The 21,340-nt window shown below is 41.6% G+C and overlaps 2 protein-coding genes and 1 long non-coding RNA gene across 7 annotated transcripts in view; 2 read left to right on the forward strand and 1 right to left on the reverse strand.

Moving 5' to 3' along the window:
• The window catches only part of LACTB (lactamase beta), a 33,806-nt gene extending 21,199 nt beyond the window's left edge, over positions 1-12,607 (forward strand). Inside the window, exons 7-8 of one of the 4 annotated variants that reach the window (XR_003436386.1) lie at positions 1,260-1,366; positions 12,036-12,607. The gene's annotated coding sequence lies outside the window, so the exon portion shown is untranslated. Of the gene's footprint in view, positions 1-1,259; positions 1,680-4,581; positions 4,601-11,225; positions 11,377-12,035 lie in introns of those variants that run through there. The other 3 variants (XR_003436387.1, XR_003436388.1, XM_027123233.1) reach the window with 3 other exon arrangements.
• Positions 2,575-6,121, reverse strand: RPS27L (ribosomal protein S27 like). Its single transcript, XM_027123235.1, has 4 exons — positions 5,983-6,121; positions 4,961-5,069; positions 3,887-3,997; positions 2,575-2,772 (listed from the first exon to the last, which is right to left on the reverse strand). The coding sequence occupies exons 1-4, from the start codon at positions 5,986-5,988 to the stop codon at positions 2,744-2,746; spliced, it is 255 nt and encodes an 84-aa protein (XP_026979036.1). The 5' UTR covers positions 5,989-6,121; the 3' UTR covers positions 2,575-2,743.
• Positions 12,608-12,714: 107 nt separating the features above from the next.
• Positions 12,715-21,340, forward strand: part of LOC113629100 (uncharacterized) — a 36,763-nt gene continuing 28,137 nt past the window's right edge. For both annotated transcript variants that reach the window (XR_003436389.1, XR_003436390.1), the window contains exons 1-2: positions 12,715-12,958; positions 13,272-13,445. This is a non-coding gene — a long non-coding RNA (uncharacterized LOC113629100). The remainder of the gene's footprint in view (positions 12,959-13,271; positions 13,446-21,340) is intronic.

A 21,340-nucleotide genomic window follows, 5' to 3' on the forward strand; every position in this document is an offset into this window, starting at 1 on the left:
GGCAGTGGCAGCTCCAGTATTCTGTTCCTGTAGAATAAGCGAAACTAAACCTGCTTCCCTAAGAAAAATGTAAAATGTAGGCTTTTAACTAAATCGGACAGGACTAGTCTCCCTAATTTTTTTCTAATGTGAGGATTTGCTAGGTAAGAAAATAACAGTCAACCTGGTATAGGTCTGCTATGAATATTGGGGTACATGTATCCTTTCGAATTATGGTTTTCTCCAGATATCAATATATGCCCAGGTGTGGGATTGTTGGATCAAATGGTAACTCTATTTTTAGTTTTTTAAGGAAACTCCATACTGTTTTCCATATCTAATTAGATAAATTAGACTTCATAAAAATTTAAAATGTTTGTGTTTCTAAGGACAAAAGGTGAAAAGACAACCTACAGAATGGGAGAAAATATTTGCAAACCATATATATAAAGGATTTGTATCTAAAATACGTTAAGAACTCTTACAACTCAAAAATAAAAAGGCAACCCAGTTAACGATGGGCAAAGGATCTGAATAGACATTTCTCCAAAGAAGATACACAAATAGCCAATAAGCACATTTAAATATGGTCAACATCATTAGTCATCAGGGAAATACACATCAAACCCTAATGAGATAACTCTTCACACACACTAAGATGGCTATAATAAAAAAAATAGACAATAGCAAGTATTGGCAAGGATGTAGGAAATTGGAATGCTTGTGCATTGCTAGTAGGAATGTAAAATAGTGCAGCTGCTTTGGAAAACAGGCAGTTCCTCAACAAGCTAAATACAGAGTTACTGTATGACCTAGCAATTCCACTCCTAAGTATATACCCAAGAGAATTTAAAACATGTCTACAGGGCTTCCCTGGTGGTGCAGTGGTTGAGAGTCCGCCTACCGATGCAGGGGACACGGGTTCGTGCCCCGGTCCAGGAAGATCCCACATGCCGCGGAGCGGCTGGGCCCGTGAGGCATGGCCGCTGAGCCTGCTCAATGAAGACAATATAAATAATAGTATTAAAGAAAAAAATTCAGTAAATAATGTATGTGGCAAACCTTGAAGTTTGGAAAAGTCTGAGTGTTTTCTACTGAGCATTTTTCAAACCCAGTAATATGTTTAGATTAATAATGAAGTAAAACTTAATATACCATTCAGTTCCCAGTGCCAAGTATCTCTTTAAATTAATCCTTAGATAGGTTCTTTAAAGTACAATACTTTCTTCCAATACTATTTCCAAGAACATTTTCAGGAATTTGCTCCTTATTTACCACAGATTTTTCCAAGGTTCCTAAACTGTGCAAGCTGAGGTGGCTTGGAGCATCATGGGAGAAACATTGATACTTGACATCTTTTGGATACCATGCAAACTTCTAGTTCCAGGTAATTGTTACATTAGATAGCACCACATTCCCTTTGATGATGTATCTTTGTGAAGCTGGGTTTTGAGCCATTTCTGTGATAAAAAGCTAGTACTATGCAAAAATCAATGTGAAAAAAAATGAGGATGGCAGTGTCCAACATGATCCCAATTTTGAGAAACTGCAGTGCCCAAAAGGCACACTCATTCCATTAGTAGGTAATTTAAGAATGAGGTAAAAATTATCACTTTGCTTTTAATTTATGTGTTCTTTTTTTTCAAATGGCTACTACAGTTGCTAGAACCTAACTACTTAATAAATTTAACTGTTAGGTATTTCTTTTGGCCAGGGCACTCCATGAAAAAATTACTGAGACTAAAGATGCCATAAACCAAGAAAGTTTGGGAAGCTCTGAGTTATTTATTTCTCCATATATTAAATACGCTCCAAACTTTCCATAGTTCTTCAGTTCTCATGCAACATTCCTCTGATATACCAATCAGTATGTTAAAGGATCAGTCTCTCGGATTGGGGGTGTATATATGTAGGAACACCTCTTGATAGGAAATGACTGTCTTCAGTGCCTGCCTTAAAGGTAACAGGTAAAAGAGAAGCAGTTATCTTCCCAATCTAACGAGCAGTCATATAGGTGCTAGAGAGGGAAAGATACACTCTACCCCCTAACTCCCGAGGGCCACTTCATAAACCATAAAAGTGACAATGAGATAACAGAACCACTCAACACATTTTTCAGTCAGGAGTGCTCACCTGTCTGGACCAGAGAATTCAATACCATCTACTGCCCCCTGCTAGAACATCCTGGGTAAATCATGCTACTCCTGATTCCTCCTCTCAAATTTTCTGCCCCAAAAAGAGCTTTCTATAACTCAGACCCCAGCTGCAGTTACTGTACTAAAATATACAGTATGTTATGGGCATATAAATCCAGTGATTATTACTGCATTAAATATGTACTTCTATAAATGTTTCCATAGTTACAATACCAAAACTATATTTAGAATTAATAAATAGTGAACTTCTTTCCATTTGTAATCATTTAGCCCCCTCACAGAAATTTGGAAAAGGACTGAAAATCAAATATTTAAAGTTTCTACTCCTGAAGTGAGACACAAACTAATCAGAATACCCTTTTAAAAATGTTTAAACCAAATTCATATACACAGCATATATAAATGTATAGTACATTAACACATACTTGAAAAAAAGAAGTTTGCCCATAATCAAAACTTTATTGAAAAACTGACAGCAAAATAGGAGAGCGCTGTTGTATACCTTACAAAATTAAACATAATTACATTATCTTGGTAGATTAACTGGAATTACTGAACTGATAAGGCTTTCTGTGATAGAACACAAATTCAGGAAGTTGTGTGGATCATTAGTGTTGCTTTCTTCTAAATGAACACCCTGCAAAGGAATCACAAGAGCATATTAAACACAAGTCTATTCTATCTTTGGTACAGTTTTAATGACAAAAAATACTTTTTACATAAAAGCTTAAGTTTTAGAAATACTAGAGTAATATTCATATATAGGTTATTTATTTTTTTATACCAGAAATTTGCTAAAAGATATCTTTTATATTTGAATTTACTCTGATGTGACTGTCACTCTCTGTTCTCAAATGTTATAATGGAGTTCAAGAAAATAATTCTGATTAGAGTTCATTTCAGATCTTTTAGGAAAATTCTGGTACAGATGCACCCTTTTAATCATCTGTCGGCACATGGACACAAAGTTCTAAAATCATGGCATGATATAAAGGTTTTGGCAATCTTGCAAGTACATTTTTAAGAGCAATACTGCATTTAAATATTGTGTTAATTTCAGTTAGATCTCACAAAGTGACACCAAATAGATCTTGGATTTATTGGCAATCCACTTATAACTCTTCCAATGAGAATAACATGGAATTCACAGCTCCTCAAAATACCACAAGCAAATTTCAAATATCACTATTGAACTGTAAATCTCTAAGTACTACTATGGAAAATTATATACCTATGTATTATTTTTTCTTCACAAAAGTGAAAGAATTAAAATTAGACTATATTAATCATAAGTTGCTCAGAGAAATCAAACCTCTGACATTTTCATATAGTTATCTGTTGCTTAGCTAGCAATGATTAAAACTATCTTAAATCATATGTACCAAGTACATTTGAAACAAAATATTTACAGGAGAAATTTTTAAATCCTATGTTTTTAGATATCTTATGTATTTATTCTTTTGCTCCATTCTGATTTATGTCTAACATTCCAAGTTAAGCAAACTGACTAAATACAACAGAATCAGGTGCTCTAAACTAAGAAAAATAATAGATAAAGCAATTCTTTACAAGGTCAAGAGTACAAACTTATCTAATTGAACAGGGCACTCTTTACTAAAAGAGCAATAAAAGATAAAAATTATTTTGGTAATTATGAATTTAAGATTTCTTTTAAACTGATTTTTAGTAAAGAGAGAGATTTTAAAATCATAAAATCTGATCACTGGGTTAGAAAATGCCAAATGATTTACCTTCTGTGAGTCTGGCCTTTCCTCCTGTCGGCTGGCACAACACGGTTGAACAACCTACACAAAGCACCACTGTCTGAGCATGGCTGAAAACCGTGGTAATCTTGTAGCAGCCTGAAAAAGGGAAGTGTTAAAAGTGAAAAGCAGAAAAAAACACAGTACCTGTTCAACATATTTCTAGTAAAGACCCTGTAAAAGATTAGGAACTTCAGTGCTGTGCAGTAGCAAACCATATATGTAACAAACTTCTCTAGTAGCCACATTAAAAACAAGTTGTTTTTTTTTAAAGTGAAATTAATAATATATTCTATTGAACCTCAGTATTTCCAAAGTATTATTATTTCACCATATAATCAAAGCCTTTTTGTTTTCAATGCTACATCTTCAAAACCTGGTGTATATTTCACACTTAAAGATACAGCATAAAAAAAAGATACAGCATGGTGACTATAGTCAATAATACCATATTGAATATTTTAAAGTTGCTAAGAGAGTATATCTTAAAAGTTCTTATCACAAGAAAAAAAATTTTGTAACTATGTATGGTGACAGATATTAACTAAACTTATTGTGGTGATCATTTCCCAATATATACAAATATGAATCATGAGATCACACACCGGAAACTAATATAATGTTTTATGTCAATTATACCTCAAGAAAAAAAGAATGAGAAAGAATTTTTCCATTTTGACTAGCCACATTTCAAGTACTCAGTAGCCACATATGGCTAATGACCACCATACCGGACCCCGCAGCTTTACACTGAAGAATCAATATACTTTTCATTGCATCGTGAAAAAGAAAACTTATCATCTGAACAGCTTAAAGACTTAATAAGTCCAATGTCATGTCCCCTGTGGAGTCCCATCTTCACACACACACACCCCCACCACCCAAATGTTTCTAAAGTGGTTTATTATGGAAATAACCCTTATGACATTCCAATTCTGTAATCCCACTTCGGGTCCTAATATCAAAACGTAACAACACACTATGAGTAACCCTTACAGAAATTCTGTAAGTAATCCTTATAGAAATTTTCCTTAGGAAAGGAGTTAAAGTTTGAAATTTTACCTGGACATTTTACATCCATAAAATAAGAATTTGGACTTTGAACCAGCCGTTTCTTTTTATGTTTTTTCTTTTCCTCTTCCAAGGAAGGATGCAGTAAATCTCTAGCCAACTGAATAAAAAAGCATATTATTACTACTAGAATGACACCACAACTCTGGCCGATTTAACCATATGTGAAATATACATGCAAAAATAGGAATAACAGTCATATTCAGCAGAGACAACACTTTAGATGTTACTTATTTTAAAGCCTGTTAACTTTCATCAACACTTTTTATAATGCTTGTGTGCTCCAAGTTCCGGTTAAGGGGAACGATCAGGAAACATGTGGTAAGGTTAGCTCCGTTCTTCTTAACTAATAACAGTCGCCAGTGAAAATAAAACTGTGGTGCTAAGTAAGAACGTGATCCGGACCCTGGACCCGCTGAGAGTACAAGTCGCTGAGGTAGACCCGGCGAATGCCAACACCGAGGTGATTTCTGCCCCCAGGGTTCAACATCTGATAACTCTTTTAAGTGGCTGACGCGAGACGGTCCTTGATAATTTGTAAGGCAACTGCGAAGACAGTTTTCAAAAAGGAAACAAGTAGGAAATCGCTTCCGAGAGAAGGCACAGGGGGCAAGACCCACGAAGCAAAAGGAGTGCAAGAAGACTTCAACGGTCACAGCCTCGCGGGTTCCCACCGAAACCCAGGAGGGCTGACTAAGGTACCCACCCAGGAGGGCTGACTAAGGTACCCGGGGAGCTGTCCCCTCCCAGCCATGGACTCCAGACTGCACCCAGGGCGGCGCCGGGTGCAGTCCCAACGGCTCCACGCCCAGGCAGGGCCCGACTTGCCGCGCCGCCGGGCAAGTCCCAACAAGTCCACCACGCGCGAAAGAGCCGCGGGATCCGAGCCGCCGAGCCGCGTTCGGCCGGGAGCCCCGGGGGCCCGCGGAGCCATCGAGCTAGCCCGCCCCTGGGGCCCCTCGGCCTACAGAGAAGGCAGACACAAACGCGAAGCCCGAAAGTAAACAACTCACAGGCATGTTGATCCTTTCGCAAGCCCAGCCCGTGCAGATCTCTAAGGCGACACCCCAAGCAAGCAGCACGCGACCGGGAGCGCGGCGTCAACTTCCGGGATAGAGGAGGCTGGGAGGAGCGGAGCAGCGGGCCCGTTGACTCTAGGCGCTCCTCTCTGTGGTGAGGGCTGGCTCCGGCCGGGATCCGCGGGCGGCGGGCGAGGGGAGGTGCCGAGCCCGTTGCCCATTCGAGTTCCAAAGCCCGCGAACCTAACGGGCTCCTGGGCTAAGGCCGCCGTCCCCAGGGTTTTGCCCTGGGCAAGTGGTTCCTGGGGCCGGGCTCAGGCGGTGCACGCCCGGATGGGAAGCCCCCTCGGGCTTCGGGAGCGCCGGCACCGCTGCAGAGCGGACCCGGCTGGGCACGCTTGGTCACTTGTCGTAGGTCCCGCCGCCAAACCTTCCGCTCTCGGCTGCCCTGAGGGCGGGCACACGGGTGATGCCTCTGTTCTTTTATGTATTAAAAACAATATTATTAATTAAAACCATTAACACGTGCTAGCGAGATTATGAAAGAAGCTCGTTTACTTGCGCATCCTGCTTCCAAGGTACCGGTACCGGTTATTAAGTTCTTCGCGGGATGTAGCTGTGCCTTGGGTTTGCTTGGCCTTGAAAAAAGTTTTTAAGAAGCAGCGATTCGTTGCCGTGCTTAGTTCATCGTGTGGCTCCTTGCTGTCCTCCGTGGGTCACACTTTCCAGAGCAGACAGCTGGAGCATGAAAAAAACAGCGAGTGTCGCCGATGGCCAGACTTGAAATATTTTTGATGAAGAGGACCATCCTGTGAGTGCGTGTGGTCAAAAGCTAAGAAACCAAGGAGACGCTTCATCAGAAAATTGTCCTAGATAGACGTTCTAGATCGATTTTTATTTCTCTTCGAAAACATAGTACATGTGTAATGTACATTTTGGAAAATGCAGAACAACAGAAGAAAATTTAAATCACCATCCAGAGATAAGCATTATTAATATTCTGACCTTTATCATTCCAGACTTTTTTTTATTCACTTGCATGTAGGTTTGTTTTGGGTTTTGGTATTACATAATTGGTATCATCTTGTACATATTCTTTTATAGATTTGATCCCCTCCCCCCACAACTTACTGTATAATGAAAATCACTCGATGTTACTACATGTTCTCCTACACTATGACTTTTAATGGGCACATAGCATTCATCCTGTGAATATATGTCCTTATTTCATCCATACGCTATAATAGACATTAGGGGGACTTCCCTGGTGGTGCAGTGGTTAAGAATCTACCTGCCAATGCAGGGGACACAGGTTCGAGCCCTGGTCCAGGAAGATCCCACCTGCCATGGAGCAACTAAGCCCATGCGCCACAACTACTGAGCCTGAGCTCTAGAGCCTGCGAGCCACAACTACTGAGCCCGCATGCCACAACTACTGAAGCCCATGCACATGGAGCCCGTGCTCCGCAACAAGAGAAGCCACCGCAATGAGAAACCCGTGCACCACAAAGAAGAGTAGCCCCCAGTAGTGGCAACTAGAGAAAGCCCACATGCAGCAACAAAGACCCAACACAGCCAAAAATAATAAATAAATAAATAAAATAAAAATTCTGTCTGGAAAAAAAATAAAGTAAAATAGACATTACAGCTGGGTTTTAAATACTTAATATTTAAAATATTAATATTATATACTTTCAGACAGATAAGTATATGGAATAATACAATTGTGTATGCAGAATCATGGCCCCCAAAGACTTCTTAATCCCCAGGACCTGTAGTTATATAGCAGGTGGGAATAAGATTGCTAATTAGCTGGCTTTAAACTAGGAAAATTATCCTGGATTATCCTTAAAAGTGGAAGAGAAAGAAAGAGAGAGACATGTGGTGATGAAAGAAGAGCCTGAGAGATGCCATGTTGTTGGCTTTGAAGATGGAAGAAGGGGATGGTGAGCCAAGGATTGCAGGCAGCCTCTAGAAGCTGGAAAAGACAAGGAAATGGACTTTCCCCTAGAACCTCCAGAAGGAACATAGCCCTGCCAGCACCTCAATTTTTCTCCCAGTGAGACCCAGGTCAGACTTTGAACTACAGAACTGTAAGATAACAAATCTGTGTTGTTTTATCTATTTTTAACATTTATTTATTTTTTTGAATACAGTTGACGTCACATTGTATAAATTTAAGGTATACATGTGTTACTCTGATATATTTATGTAATATGGTTGCCATTGTAACAATAATTATCACATTACATTCTTACAATATTCTATGTTCAATAAACTGTATATTAACTCTTTATACACTAATGATGAAAAATCCGAAAGAAAAATTAAGGAAACACTCCCATTTACCACTGCAACAAAAAGAATAAAATACCTAGGAATAATCCTACCTAAGGAGACAAACGACCTGTGTGCAGAAAACTGTAAGACACTGATGAAAGAAATTAAAGATGATACAAACAGATGGAGAGATATACCATGTTCTTGGATTGGAAGAATCAACATTGTGAAAATGACTCTACTACCCAAAGCAATCTACAGATTCAATGCAATCCCTATCAAACTACCACTGGCATTTTTCACAGAACTAGAACAAAATGCACAATTTGTATGGAAATACAAAAGACCCCAAATAGCCAAAGAAATCTTGAGAAAGAAAAACGGAGCTGGAGGAATCAGGCTCCCAGACTTCAGACTACTACAAAGCTACAGTAATCAAGACAGTATGCTAAGTATGGTATTGGCACAAAAACAAAAATATAGATCAATGGAACAGGATAGAAAGCCCAGAGGTAAACCCACGCCCATATGGTCACATTATTTTTGATAAAGGAGGCAAGAATATACAATGAAGAAAAGCCAGCCTCTTCCATAAGTGGTGCTGGGAAAACTGGACAGTTACATGTGAAAGAATGAAATTAGAACACTCTCTAATACCATACAAAAAAATAAACTCAAAATGGATTAAAGACCTAAATGTAAGGCCAGGCACTATAAAACTCTTAGAGGAAAACATAGGCAGAACACTCTGTGACATCAATCACAACAAAATCCTTTTTGACCCACCTCCTAGAGAAATGGAAGTAAAAACAAAAATAAACAAATAGGACCTAATGAAACAAAAGCTTTTGCACAGCAAAGGAAACCATAAAAAAAGATGAAAAAACAACCCTCAGAATAGGAGAAAATATTTGCAAATGAAGCAACTGACAAAGGATTAATCTCCAAAATATACCAGCAGCTCATGCAGCTCAATATCAAAAAAACAACCCAATCCAAAAATGTGCAGAAGACCTAAATAGACATTTCTCCAAAGAAGATATACAGATTGCCAACAAACACATGAAAAGATGCTCAACATCACTAATCACTAGAGAAATGCAAATCAAAACTACAATGAGGTATCACCTCACACCAGTCAGAATGGCCATCATCAAAAAATCTATAAACAATAAATGCTGGAGAGGGTGTGGAGAAAAGGGAACCCTCTTGTACTGTTGGTGGGAATGTAAATTGATACAGCTGCTATGGAGAACAGTATGGAGGTTCCTTAAAAAACTAAGAATAGAACTACCGTATGACCCAGCAATCCCACTACTGGGCATATACCCTGAGAAAACCATAATTCAAAATGTGTCACATACCACAATGTTCATTGCAGCACTCTTTACAATAGCCAGGACCTGGAAGCAACCTAAGTGTCCATCCACAGATGAATGGATAAAGAAGATGTGGCACATACATACAATGGAATATTAGTCATAAAAAGAAATGAAATTGAATTATTTGTAGTGAGGAGGATGGACCTAGAACCTGTCATACAAAGTGAAGTAAGTCAGGAAGAGAAAAACAAATACTACATGCTAACTCATATATATTGAATCTAAAGAAAAAATGGTTCTGATGAACCTAGGGGCAGGACAGGAATAAAGACACAGACGTAGAGAATGGACTTGAGGACACGGGGAGGAGGAAGGGTAAGCTGGGATGAAGTGAGAGAATGGCATGGACTTATATACACTACCAAATGTAAAATAGATAGCTAGTGGGAAGCAGCTGCATCATTCGGGGAGATCAGCTTGGTGCTTTGTGACCACCTAGAGGGGTGGGATGAGGGTGGCAGGGAGGCACAAGAGGGAGGGGATATGGGGATATATGTATGCATATAGCTGATTCACTTTGTTATACAGCAGAAACTACACAACATTGTAAAGCAATTACACTCCAATAAAGATGTTAAAAAAAATCTTTATGGCTATTTTAGTACTCGTTACAAGTTTGTACCCTTAAACACCATCAATCTTACCCCCCCCTTCCCATTCCTTGGTAACCACCATTTTACTCTGTTTCTTGGGGTATTTTTTACAAGTTTGATTTTTTTAGATTCTACATATAATATACAGTACTTGTCTTTCTCTGTCTGGCTTATCTCACTTAGCATAAGGTGCTCAAGGTCCATCCATGATGTTGCACATAAATTTGTGTTGTTTTAAGCCACTAACTTTATGTAGTAATTTGTTAGAGCAACAACAGAAAATTAATACAATAATGAATACCCCTCTACCCACCGCCCAAATCTGTCAAATATAACACTCAATACTCCATCCCCACAATTTTTCACTATTAAAATAACGCTATAGTAAACATTCTTGTAGATAAGTCTTGGTGTCCATCCTTGATCATCCTTAGGATATTCCTAAAAAGGAATTGCTGAGTCAAAAGTTATGCACATTTTAAGATTTATAATATAAACTGCCAAATTACCCTCCGGAAAAGTCAAACCAATTTACAATCCAGATGTAAATGTCTGAGAATGCCCCTTTCTTCACAACCTTGACAATACTGGATATTAAGTTTTTCCCTGTCTCAGTCAATCCAAAAGAAGTAAATGGTATTTTGTCATAATATCATGTATTATGGAATAGTAAATGAAACTTTGCTGTAAGTCTTCCATGAAAATTGAGAGTAGTTGTTTGCAAGTGTCTGGACTTGTCACTGTCTTCCCCTAATTTGAGGGAGAACGTTGTGTTGTCAGCTCTCTTGTGAGCCAGATGCAGACATTTTAGAGACCCATACACATTCTCTTTCTCAAAAAATTATCTTACACTATCACTACAAATTACAAAAAAAAAAAGCCTGTAATAACAAACAGGTGTGAAAGACTACGCTCATGGTAAACACTGAAAATGTTTAACTTTTGGAAAAGCTGACTATGCTGTCTTCTCATTTCCCCATAGAGCAGTAAAAATACTTCACCATCTACTAGAGTTTGGGAACTACTCTCTGGAAAGTCTCCAAACACATGCAGGGATAAGACTGAGTATTAAAGGAAATTCACTTTCCTGTAAGCTCTTTAATCTCTTCTTCCTACCTAAGATTTCAATTCTTTGCACATAACTATATCCTTTTCCATCCCTTTTTTTTTTTTTTTTTGCGGTACGTGGGCCTCTCACTGTTGTGGCCTCTCCTGCTGCGGAGCACAGGCTCTGGACGTGCAGGCCCAGCGGCCATGGCTCACGGGCCCAGCCGCTCCGCGGCATGTGGGATCTTCCCAGACCGGGACACGAACCCATGTCCCCTGCATCAGCAGGTGGACCCTCAACCACTGCGCCACCAGGGAAGCCCCCATTTTTTATTGTAGTAAAATACACATAAAATTAACCATCGCAAAACATTTTTTATCATGTTTCACTGTTGTCTTCATCAATATTTTTCAAATGCTTATTGGCCATTAGCACTTCTAAAGTGAGATGATCATCTATTTCTTTATGTATCCTTCTAGATTAACGATATTAACCACTGGTCATAAATACTGCAAATATTTTCCCAACTTTTTTCCTATTAAATTTTGGCAATTTTTTAATCATAGAGGAATTTATATATATTTCAAATCTATAATTTTTTTCCTTTTTGCTCTTGTGTTTAGACAGGCCTTGGCCCCCTTAGGATCAGCTAAATATTTGCCTATGCTTTCTTTTAATTCTTTTGTTGTAGTATTTATTCTTTAACTTTTTAATTAACCTGGAATTTTTTTTCTTGCCGTGCAGCTCAGCTTGCAGGATTTCAGTTCTCCAACCAGGGATTGAACGTGGGCCATGGAAGTGAAAGCCCAGAATCCTAACCACTAGCCCACCACAGAATTCCCTAACCTGGAATTTATTTTGGCACTTGATGTGTAGTAGGTCTCAGAACAATTTCTAATCATCAGGCCTAGTTATTGCTTCAGTTACTTAACCAATGCCCAGTACAGTCACATTGTCAAAAGCCTTCAACTTCTGAGACACTGTAATAGTGTGAGAAATAAAACTCAAGGTCAAGAAGACCTGGACTCTATTTATAACTCTGCCTCCTCGTCCAAAGCTCAGTTTCTTGTAACATGTCCCCAGGCCCTTGCACTGATGGCAGATAAAGGGACATGCAGGCAGGTGCAGGGACACAGAGTCCCTTTGCCTTGGCAGCCTACTCTCAGGGCCTGCACAAGGAGCTCCTGCCTGGCTTCCCAAAGGACTGAGAAGTGCCAGTTGAAATTCTGTGTGCTGGGGACTTCCCTGGTGGCGTAGTGGTTAAGAATCCGCCTGCCAACGCAGAGGACATGGGTTCGAGCCCTGGTCTGGGAAGATCCCACATGCCACAGAGCAACTAAGCCCGTGCGCCACAGCTACTGAGCCTGCACTCTAGAGCCCTCGAGCCACCACTACTGAGCCCATATGCCACAACTACTGAAGCCCACGCATCTAGAGCCCGTACTCCACAACAAGAGAAGCCACCGCAATGAGAAGCCGGCGCACCTTAACGAAGAGTAGCCCCCGCTCTCTGCAACCAGAGACTTTCCAGCTGTTCTATCTGGCCAGGTCTGAGAAGGTGCTGCTGAACCCTCCTTTTCAGCACTTCACCTTAAGTGTGCGGCCATTTCCACCCCCTTCCTCCTTTGCCAAACTTCAGACGCTGGGAAAACTCACAGGTGTTCAGGGTAAGCCAGGAACCCACTGATGCTAAACTTCAAACCGGCCAAAACCAGTTCTAAATAGGTCAGTTAGCCACTTTCCCCTAGGTTGGAGTTCCTCAGGCTTGTGCCCTTCTTTTCCCAGAAAGATGGTCAGAGGTTTAGTTTAGTCTTGATGTTTAAGAAATTCAGGGTGTGAGGTGGGGCCCTAAAGTTAACTTTTCTTACCCCTGCCTTTCTAAGTATTTTTCTGAGAAGCTCAAAGAAATCCACATTGTCAGGAAAACTTTAACAAGGCAGCATTCTTTTTCTCTTCCTTCTATTGTCCACCTGTTGGCAGGTTGCAAAGCATGTGTGGCTTATTCTCAACACATTCCTGAAAGCAGCAGCAACTTCTGAAACCCACCTCTTCTCTGCACATCAGCTCTCCAACAGGTTCACAAATATTATCCCCAGAGCTCTGCTGTTCGGGTTGCGATTCATCTGCCACTCATGAGGATCCTTGACACTTCAGGTAAGCTCCAATCTTAAGGGGTAAGAGTCTCAGATGCAAACGCTGGTGTCATTTTCTTTATTTTCCATACCAACTTAATTTCTGACTGAGGCTGAGCCCCCATTGGGCTGGTACTATAGACCAAATGTTTGCGTCCCCCACAAAATTCATATGTTGAATCCTAACCCCCAATGTGATAGTATTGGAGGGTGGGGCCTTTGGGAGGTGATTAGGTCATTAGGATGGAGCCCTCATGTTGGAATTGTTGTCAAACCCAAGTTCGTGTGCCCGACACGCAGTGAGGCCAAACAAACTGAAATGCTGGAGTTGGGATGAGAGCAAAGAAAGGTTTATTGCTGGGCTGAGCAAGGAGAACAGGCCACTTGTGCTCAAAAGACCTGAACTCCTCAGTGGGTTTCAAGGAAGCATTTTTTTTTTTTTTGCGGTACGCGGGCCTCTCACTGTTGTGGCCTCTCCCGTTGTGGAGCACAGGCTCTGGAAGTGCAGGCTCAGCGGCCATGGCTCACGGAGCCCGCTCCGCGGCATGTGGGATCTTCCCAGACCCGGGCACGAACCCGTGTCCCCTGCATCGGCAGGCGCACTCTCAACCACTGCGCCACCAGGGAAGCCCCTCAAGGAAGCATTTTTAAAGGCAAGGTGAGGGAGGGGAGTCACAGGGTGTGTGAATCGAAGAGTTGTGGTTGATGGTGAGGTAACAGGGTGGGGTCACAGGGATCAACATTACCAGTCCTTAGGCTCCAGTAGGTCTGGGGGCTAAGTGCTTATGGTCATCAAATAGTTAACTTCTTCCATTTGGTGGCGATTTTAGCATCTGTAAAACAACTCAGGAAATGTGCATCAGATATTGTTATTCAGGTACTTCAGGGAGGAACTAAAAATTCTGTGACTGCCATATGGCTGTTTGACTGTTTAAATTCTTAGCAGTTCTCCTGGCCCAACTGCTAGTTTTGTCATTACATGTTCACATCCTTTCAATCATTAATTCTTGAGGCAGGCTTTTGTGACTCAGCGGAGGCCTGGGAGACTACAGCTTTTCTACAAACAAGAGGGCGGGGAGGACATTGAGTGGGTGGGGGGGTCTGTTCCGGGAAGGCCCCATAGGGTCCTACTCCATTATAGAATTCATGCCCCAAAGAGGCCCCAGAGAGCTCCCTCACTCCTTCTGTCGTGTAAGGACACAGAAGTATGCCTTCTATAAACCAAGAAGCAGGCTCTCACTAGACACCAAGTCTGTTGATGCCTGGATCTTGGACTTCCCAGCCTCCAGAACTGTAAGAAATAAATGTCTAGTGTTTAAACTACCCAGTCCATAGTATTTTGTTATAGCAGCCCAAACAGACTAAGATAGCTGGCCTGGCGAACACTTCACCTCATTCTTGAGGATTGTGCTAAGTTTCCTGTATGTGTCCCCCACCAGGTCTGTGCCCATCCTTCGCCCTGCTCTATGCCCGGGAGGCTGACTTTGATGGGCCGTATCAGCTGGCTTCTCTTGCCCTCTGGTTTCTAGACCCCTTTTGAATGGGTCATCTGTGATCTGCCAGTACCCCCTGACAGGATATGCTCCCCTTTTAGTCTAGAAGGCTTTGCAGATGGGGTCCATCTGCTTCTCGGTTGTCAGTCTAACCAGGTCACTGCACAGATGTCCCTGTCTGTGGAACCCTTCAGGTTTGACAGGTCATGGCTCCTCCTATCTGTTGCTTTAGATGGATACGAGAATCTTAAGGTAGACGGCCTAGGTTTTGGCTATGCAGATCTTTGCCAGTTTGTGGACCAGCAGCATTGGGATCACCTAGGAACTTTTTGGAAATGCAGACTCTCAGGCCCCATCCAGACCTACTGAGTCAGAACCTACATTTTAACAAGATCCCCTGTGATCTGTGTGTATATCCCAGTGTGAGAAGCCCTGGCCACCACACAGCCACTCTCTCTGGAGTCTTCCTACCTCCCCCATGGGGCTGTGGGGAAGCCCGACCCAGATCCCTACTACTCCAGGGTAGCAAGTCAAGGCTATTTCTCTAGATTGGAGCAGGGAAGTTCCCCAGCTCTCCTGTTTCTCCAAGATACTTTGTTCACTCTGGCAAATTTCATTCTCTCTTATCGTGTCAAGGAACCCTTTAAGTCAATGATACTCAAACTTGATTGCTCATTAGAATCACCGAAGGAGCACCCTAGGTCAATTAGAGTATTTGGGGGTGGGACCCAGGTGGCAGTGTTTTAAAAACTCCCCAGGTGATTCCAAGAGGAGCCAAGGTTGAGAGTTCTCTGGAGGGCTTAAAAATTTCAAAAGCAAAGTCCAGGAAGAACTCCAGGCTACTTTTGCTTAAAGGTAGAAAGCGGGAAAAATACACAGAGAGAAACATCATTAATAATTCAGAACATCCAGGCTCAGTAGCCACGTGAGCTGTCCCAGCACCATCTTGCTGGTCTTGATCATCAGGTCTCTGGCTCTCATCATCTCATCTCTCTGGCTACTTGCTGCAAACCCTCTCATGATCTGCTCAAGTCTCCAGGGAAGAAAGTGAGCTCCTTGGAAACCAGGTGCTCTCTCAAACTTCATTGTCTTCCCACAGCTCATAGTGAAGATGCTGAGGTCAGCGTAAATTTATGCAAATATAATCGCTCCCTTTTCTGAACTCCTGCAATGCTTATTGCCTGCGTTAATTGTTTCTCAATGACCACCGCTGTCTTGTCTGCTTTTCCTTTTTAGTCTCTCGTACTGCAAATTCACTTTCCTTATGTGTATGTGTCTCTGTCTTCTCTTCCCTAAAAGCCCATAGGCTTCTCAAAATCAGGATTTGGTCTTATCTCCCCCATGCCTACTACAGTGCTTAGTAAGCACAGAACTCTGTCCATTGAGTGACATACTCAGCAGAACTGACTTGTGGTCACTCTCTGAGGACTGTTTCCCTCCGGGTTTATCTAGAACCCTTTTTTCTGGTCATAACTTTACTAGGTTCTTTTTTTTATTATTATTGAAGTATATTTGATTTACAATGTTGTGTTAATTTCTACTGTACAGCAAAGCGATTCAGTTATACATATATACCCGCTCTTTTTCCTATTTTTTCTATTATGGCTTATCACAGAATATTGAATATAGTTCCCTGTGTTATACAGTAGGAACTAGGTTCTTCTTAATGCATGCCTTTGGTCTTTCCTCTGCCTTGACTTGGTGTGATGAAAACATCAAAAGACAACCTAATTCCTGCTAAGCCTCCATTAACTTGTTTCTAAAATTGGGAAAATAATTCTATGTCATTGTAGGGTTAATGAGATATTACAGGGAGCTCTGCCCTTGGAATGTACGTAGAAGCAAAATAAATGAAAATCATTCTGATTTTCCATTAGATAAAAGCTGCTTAAAAGGCTAATAGGTCAAAGGGCTCAAAGTATTAAGAAGAATGGTGCTCTATTTATTCACATTAAAAAACTGATTCAACTATGTATGGAATGTCTGCTGTATACAAAGCAGTAGGCAATGTAAATCCTGTTTCCTAGGATCACAGAAACTTTTTAACTCTAATAGCCACTTAACCACTTGAAGTTGTTTCCCCATCTGTAAAATGAAAATATTTATACCCATCACATAAGGTTAGATGAAGATAAAATGAGAGAATGCTTGTAAGGTACATAGTATACTGCGAGTGCTCAATAAATGCCGACTATAATTCCTGGAGCTTGTTGATGATAAAGAAACCAGTTGGCCCTGGGAATCTTGGGCTGATGGTGATTTCCCTCATAACAACGCATACAATGCAAAGTTTTTACAATAGTTCTGCCTTAAGGAAGAATATGTTCCATCTGCGGAAAGTACTTGCTGGAGTCTTACCTTTGAATCAAAAGCTGAGAGATTGTTCTTTCAAAATCCAATAGGTGGCACAAGGAGTACTGGCCAGCAGAGAGCTTTATCTTCCCACTTCCAGAGGGCCTTCATCTTGGACATGTCTTCCTAGTCTGTCACATGGTCACTCCATAAGTAGCTGTGCATAACAGACTCTTCAAATATACAGACCATGGTTATTATGGGGTTTCCTTAAAGAAAAAAGAGATGTGGTCTAGAAAGCAGTTGAGAATGAGTCCAGTTTTTCCCAAATACTTTCCCCTAAATATTCCACTCATCTGAAACTAGTTAATTACACTAAACTACTTAAATTCCAAATTGCCCTTATATGAAAGTTAAATACCGTTGTCTATAAATGTATTTCTTATAGAGACACATGGTCCAAAAATCTAGTAGAAGGTCTGTCATCATTATTAACAGTGCCAGCTCTGTTATCACTGGGTGGTGTGGATGCTAAAGCAGTGGGCACTGGTCGATGAGCTGGGGGAAGATGGTCTGCCGTATTTGCTAATTTCTGTAGGTGTTTCCACCATGGCGAGTTTCAAATGCTAAGATGCAGTCCCATACACAGAGCAGGGAAGAGATGAGCACAATATCCTGATCAGGTAATGCCAAAGTCTTATTTTAGAAATATTTCCATTATCATCAGAAGTGCTAATAAAATACCCATATTGACGATTGGGGGCTTCCTTTTCTCTTTCCTCTGATCAAAAAGCAGAGAGTGGGAATGAAAAATGGGAGGAAGAATGGACTACTAGACTCACCCAAACCGAATGATTAGCCTTAAGTAAACAAGGGGTGACCTACTTGATCATTTTACTCACCTGAGCTCGACACATAACAGAGTCAAAACTCTATAAGGTGTAGCTCTCTGACTTGCTATTGAAGAGGTAATATATTAAATACAGAATTTCAGGTTAGGAAGGGACAATCCACCCCAATTTTAGACAGCTTTAATTGCTCCTTTATATCATGTCAAAATCTGCTTACTTCTATGTACAATAGCCAGGACATGGAAGCAACCTAAGTGTCCATTGACAGATGAATGGATAAAGAAGATGTGGCACATATATACAGTGGAATGTTACTCAGCCATAAAAAGAAACGAAATTGAGTTGTTCGTAGTGAGGCGGATGGACCTAGAGTCTGTCATACAGAGTGAAGTAAGTCAGAAAGAGAAAAACAAATACCGTATGCTAACACATATACATGGAATCTAAAAAAATAAATGGTTCTTATGAACCTAGGGGAAGGACAGGAATAAAGACACAGATGTAGAGAATGGACTTGAGGACAAGGGGAGGGGGAAGGGTAAGCTGGGACGAAGTGAGAGAGTAGCATTGACATATATACACTACCAAATGTAAAATAGATAGCTAGTGGGAAGCAGCTGCATGGCACAGGGAGATCAGCTCGGTGCTCTGCGACCACCTAGAGGGGTGGGATAAGGAGGGTGGGAGGGAGACGCAGAGGGAGGGGATATGGGGATATACATATGCATATAGCTGATTCACTTTGTTATACAGCAGAAACTAACACAACATTGTACAGCAATTATACTCCAATGAAGATATTAAAAAGAAAAAATCTGTTTGCTTTTAACTTAAATTCACTTATTGAGGTTCTGGCCTAGCGAAAGAACATAGAAAATACATGTCATTCATTTTCCAAATGACAACCCAGAGCTAATTGAGGATGGGGTTTCATTTCCTCTTTGGATTTACTTCTCCAGGGTGAATATCATAGGCTCCTACAAACAGTATTTGCTGTTTCTCGTCACCCTTTTCATGTTTCTCTGGACATGCTCCAATTTGCCCAGATCCCTCTTAAACTAGGCCCAAGGACTGAACACATGTCCTGCTCAGAATAACAAGGAACCACTATCCATCTTGTTCTTATCATCACCTGTGTATCTGTACAGCCCAAAATCGCATAAGTTTTTTGACAATGCAATGGCATCACACTCTTGATTTACATAAAATTATAACTGACTAAAATCTTACATCTTTTTAACTTATTAATCCTCATATCCCTTATGCTATAATTACATTTTAAGAAATCTAAGTCCAGTGAATATACTAAAAACCATTGAATTGTACCCTTTAAATCAGTGGGTTGAATGATATGTGGATATCTCAATAAAGCTGTTAGAAATATAAGTTCAAGAAAGAAAGACAGATGTGTTTTATTAAATGCTAAATTTGGTGGGGACTTTCCTGGCAGTCCAGTGGTGAAGACTCCACGCCTCCAATGCAGGGGATGCAGGTTTGATGCCTGGTAGGGGAACTAAGATCCCACGTGCTGCGCGGTGCAGGCCCTGCCCCCCCCCAAAAAAAGCTAAATTTGGTATTTTATAAAATAACTGCTATATTTTGACAGGCACATTATCTCATAATATAATTCTTTCAACAATACCTTGTACCTTTGAGTCCTACAGGCATTAGGGAACAGGTGCAAGTGGAGGAGCAAGGATTTGAACCCCGGTCTGCTCGGGATGCCCATGTTCATGTCATGCTCATTCCACCATGCCACCCCGCCTCCCTGTCACCTTGCTGTGTGCAAGGCTTTGTGATTGGTGCCCAGCTGAAATCAGTGGAGGAGGTCTGCCAGGCAGGCAGAGCTGCAGGACCACATGGGTCCTGAGAGGAGTAACAGGTGACATGATAATTGAGAGAGATTCAGTGTTAGAAAGACCTAGAAGGCAGCAAAAGGTAGGTGTCCCATACGTGGAGCAAATATGATTATTGGCAGTGGTGAAAGTGGGGGTGGGGGAATGGGAGAAACAGTGGGAGTGACCTAGACAGTGTGGGCAGTGTGGGACAGACAGGACAAGTGACAGCAAGCTCCCAGCTCGGTCTGCCTTTCAGGGGTGTTACCTGGAGAAAATAGACGTAAGCAAGTTAGAGTCCTGATTTTGAAGAGACCAGGGTTCTGGTCAGGTTATGGAGGCAGGAGCTAAAGCCTGAGGAATCGAGAACTCAGGCTCTACAACAGGGAATTAGAAGAGAGACTCGATGCCTGGTTGAAGGCAAAAGCCCAGAGGCCAGAACCAGGGCATTTGATCAGAGCAGGACAAGTTACAGGATATCCTAACTTTGTCCCCTGCACTACTGAAACAGGGCCTTAAAGCCTTCAGCTAGAGACAGGATTGGGCCCTGAATCTGGGGGAGGGCCAAAGCTATAGATGAATGTCAAGTGGCACAGTGATGGGGACTGATAGCTCCTTAGAAGAGACCAGTGCCTATCGCGTTGTGTTTTGCTTTGTTTCCTGCAACATGCATGACCAATGACAGCTGTAGGTACACGTACCCCTTTAAAAATATTCAGGGTTAGACGCAATTATGGGTGTGCCATCTATAATGCCAGCTGCTTCCTACTACACAAAAAAGCGTTTCAGGAAGTGACTAGGAGAGAACACTGTTTTGGAATAACTATGAATCTGTTCTATTCAGTTTTATCATCAGCAAAAATTACTTGTATGCATGTCTGATTTTGGCAGGCCAGTGTGATGGGATCCCCCTGGGTGGGCATCCCCATGTGGACCCCGCCTGGTGTGGCCTCTCTCTCAGTGCCAGCTCACTCACTCAGCCAAGGCTCCTTGGGTTTCACGTAACAGATACAGTTCAAGGTTGCCTGAGCTAAAACAGAGAGTGGACTGGACATGGGCCAGAGCCGGAAGGGCAGCTGGGCCTCAAGGGGGTTAGAACAAAGCCCTGAGAGGCCCATGGGAACGCAGACAGCTATTCTCTTGCCACCTCCCCTTTTCTCCCAGGGGCGACCTGGTTTCTCATCTCTACTTCTCGCTGACGCTTTTAGTCATCTTTTGCTACATTCCAGTTTTTTCTGCCTCCCAGAGTACATCGTGAAAATGGCCATGCCAGCCCCTTATTGTATGCTGTCCTAGATCTAGGCCAATAGTGACTGACCAGAAGGGTTGTGTCCGCATTCCAGACGTCCTGCAGACAGAATCTCAGCTTGGGTCAGGAGCGTCTCCTCCAATCAGCCGTAGGCACTTGGCGTGGTAGTGACTCCTGGGGCCCACCCCTGTGGAAGT

This window comes from Aethalodelphis obliquidens, unplaced genomic scaffold, assembly GCF_003676395.1.
Source record: "Aethalodelphis obliquidens isolate GAN/ISIS:26980383/991018 unplaced genomic scaffold, ASM367639v1 scaffold26, whole genome shotgun sequence".
NCBI classification, from domain to species: Eukaryota; Metazoa; Chordata; class Mammalia; order Artiodactyla; family Delphinidae; genus Aethalodelphis; species Aethalodelphis obliquidens.

What these genes read in the sequence shown, in the direction of transcription:
- RPS27L (XM_027123235.1), bottom strand. An exon ending in TATGGATGTAAAATGTCCAG is followed by an intron (nt 3,998 to 4,960) that starts GTAAAATTTCAA and finishes TCCCTTTTTCAG; the next exon opens with GCTGCTACAAGATTACCACG. An exon ending in AAAGGCCAGACTCACAGAAG is followed by an intron (nt 2,773 to 3,886) that starts GTAAATCATTTG and finishes ATTCCTTTGCAG; the next exon opens with GGTGTTCATTTAGAAGAAAG.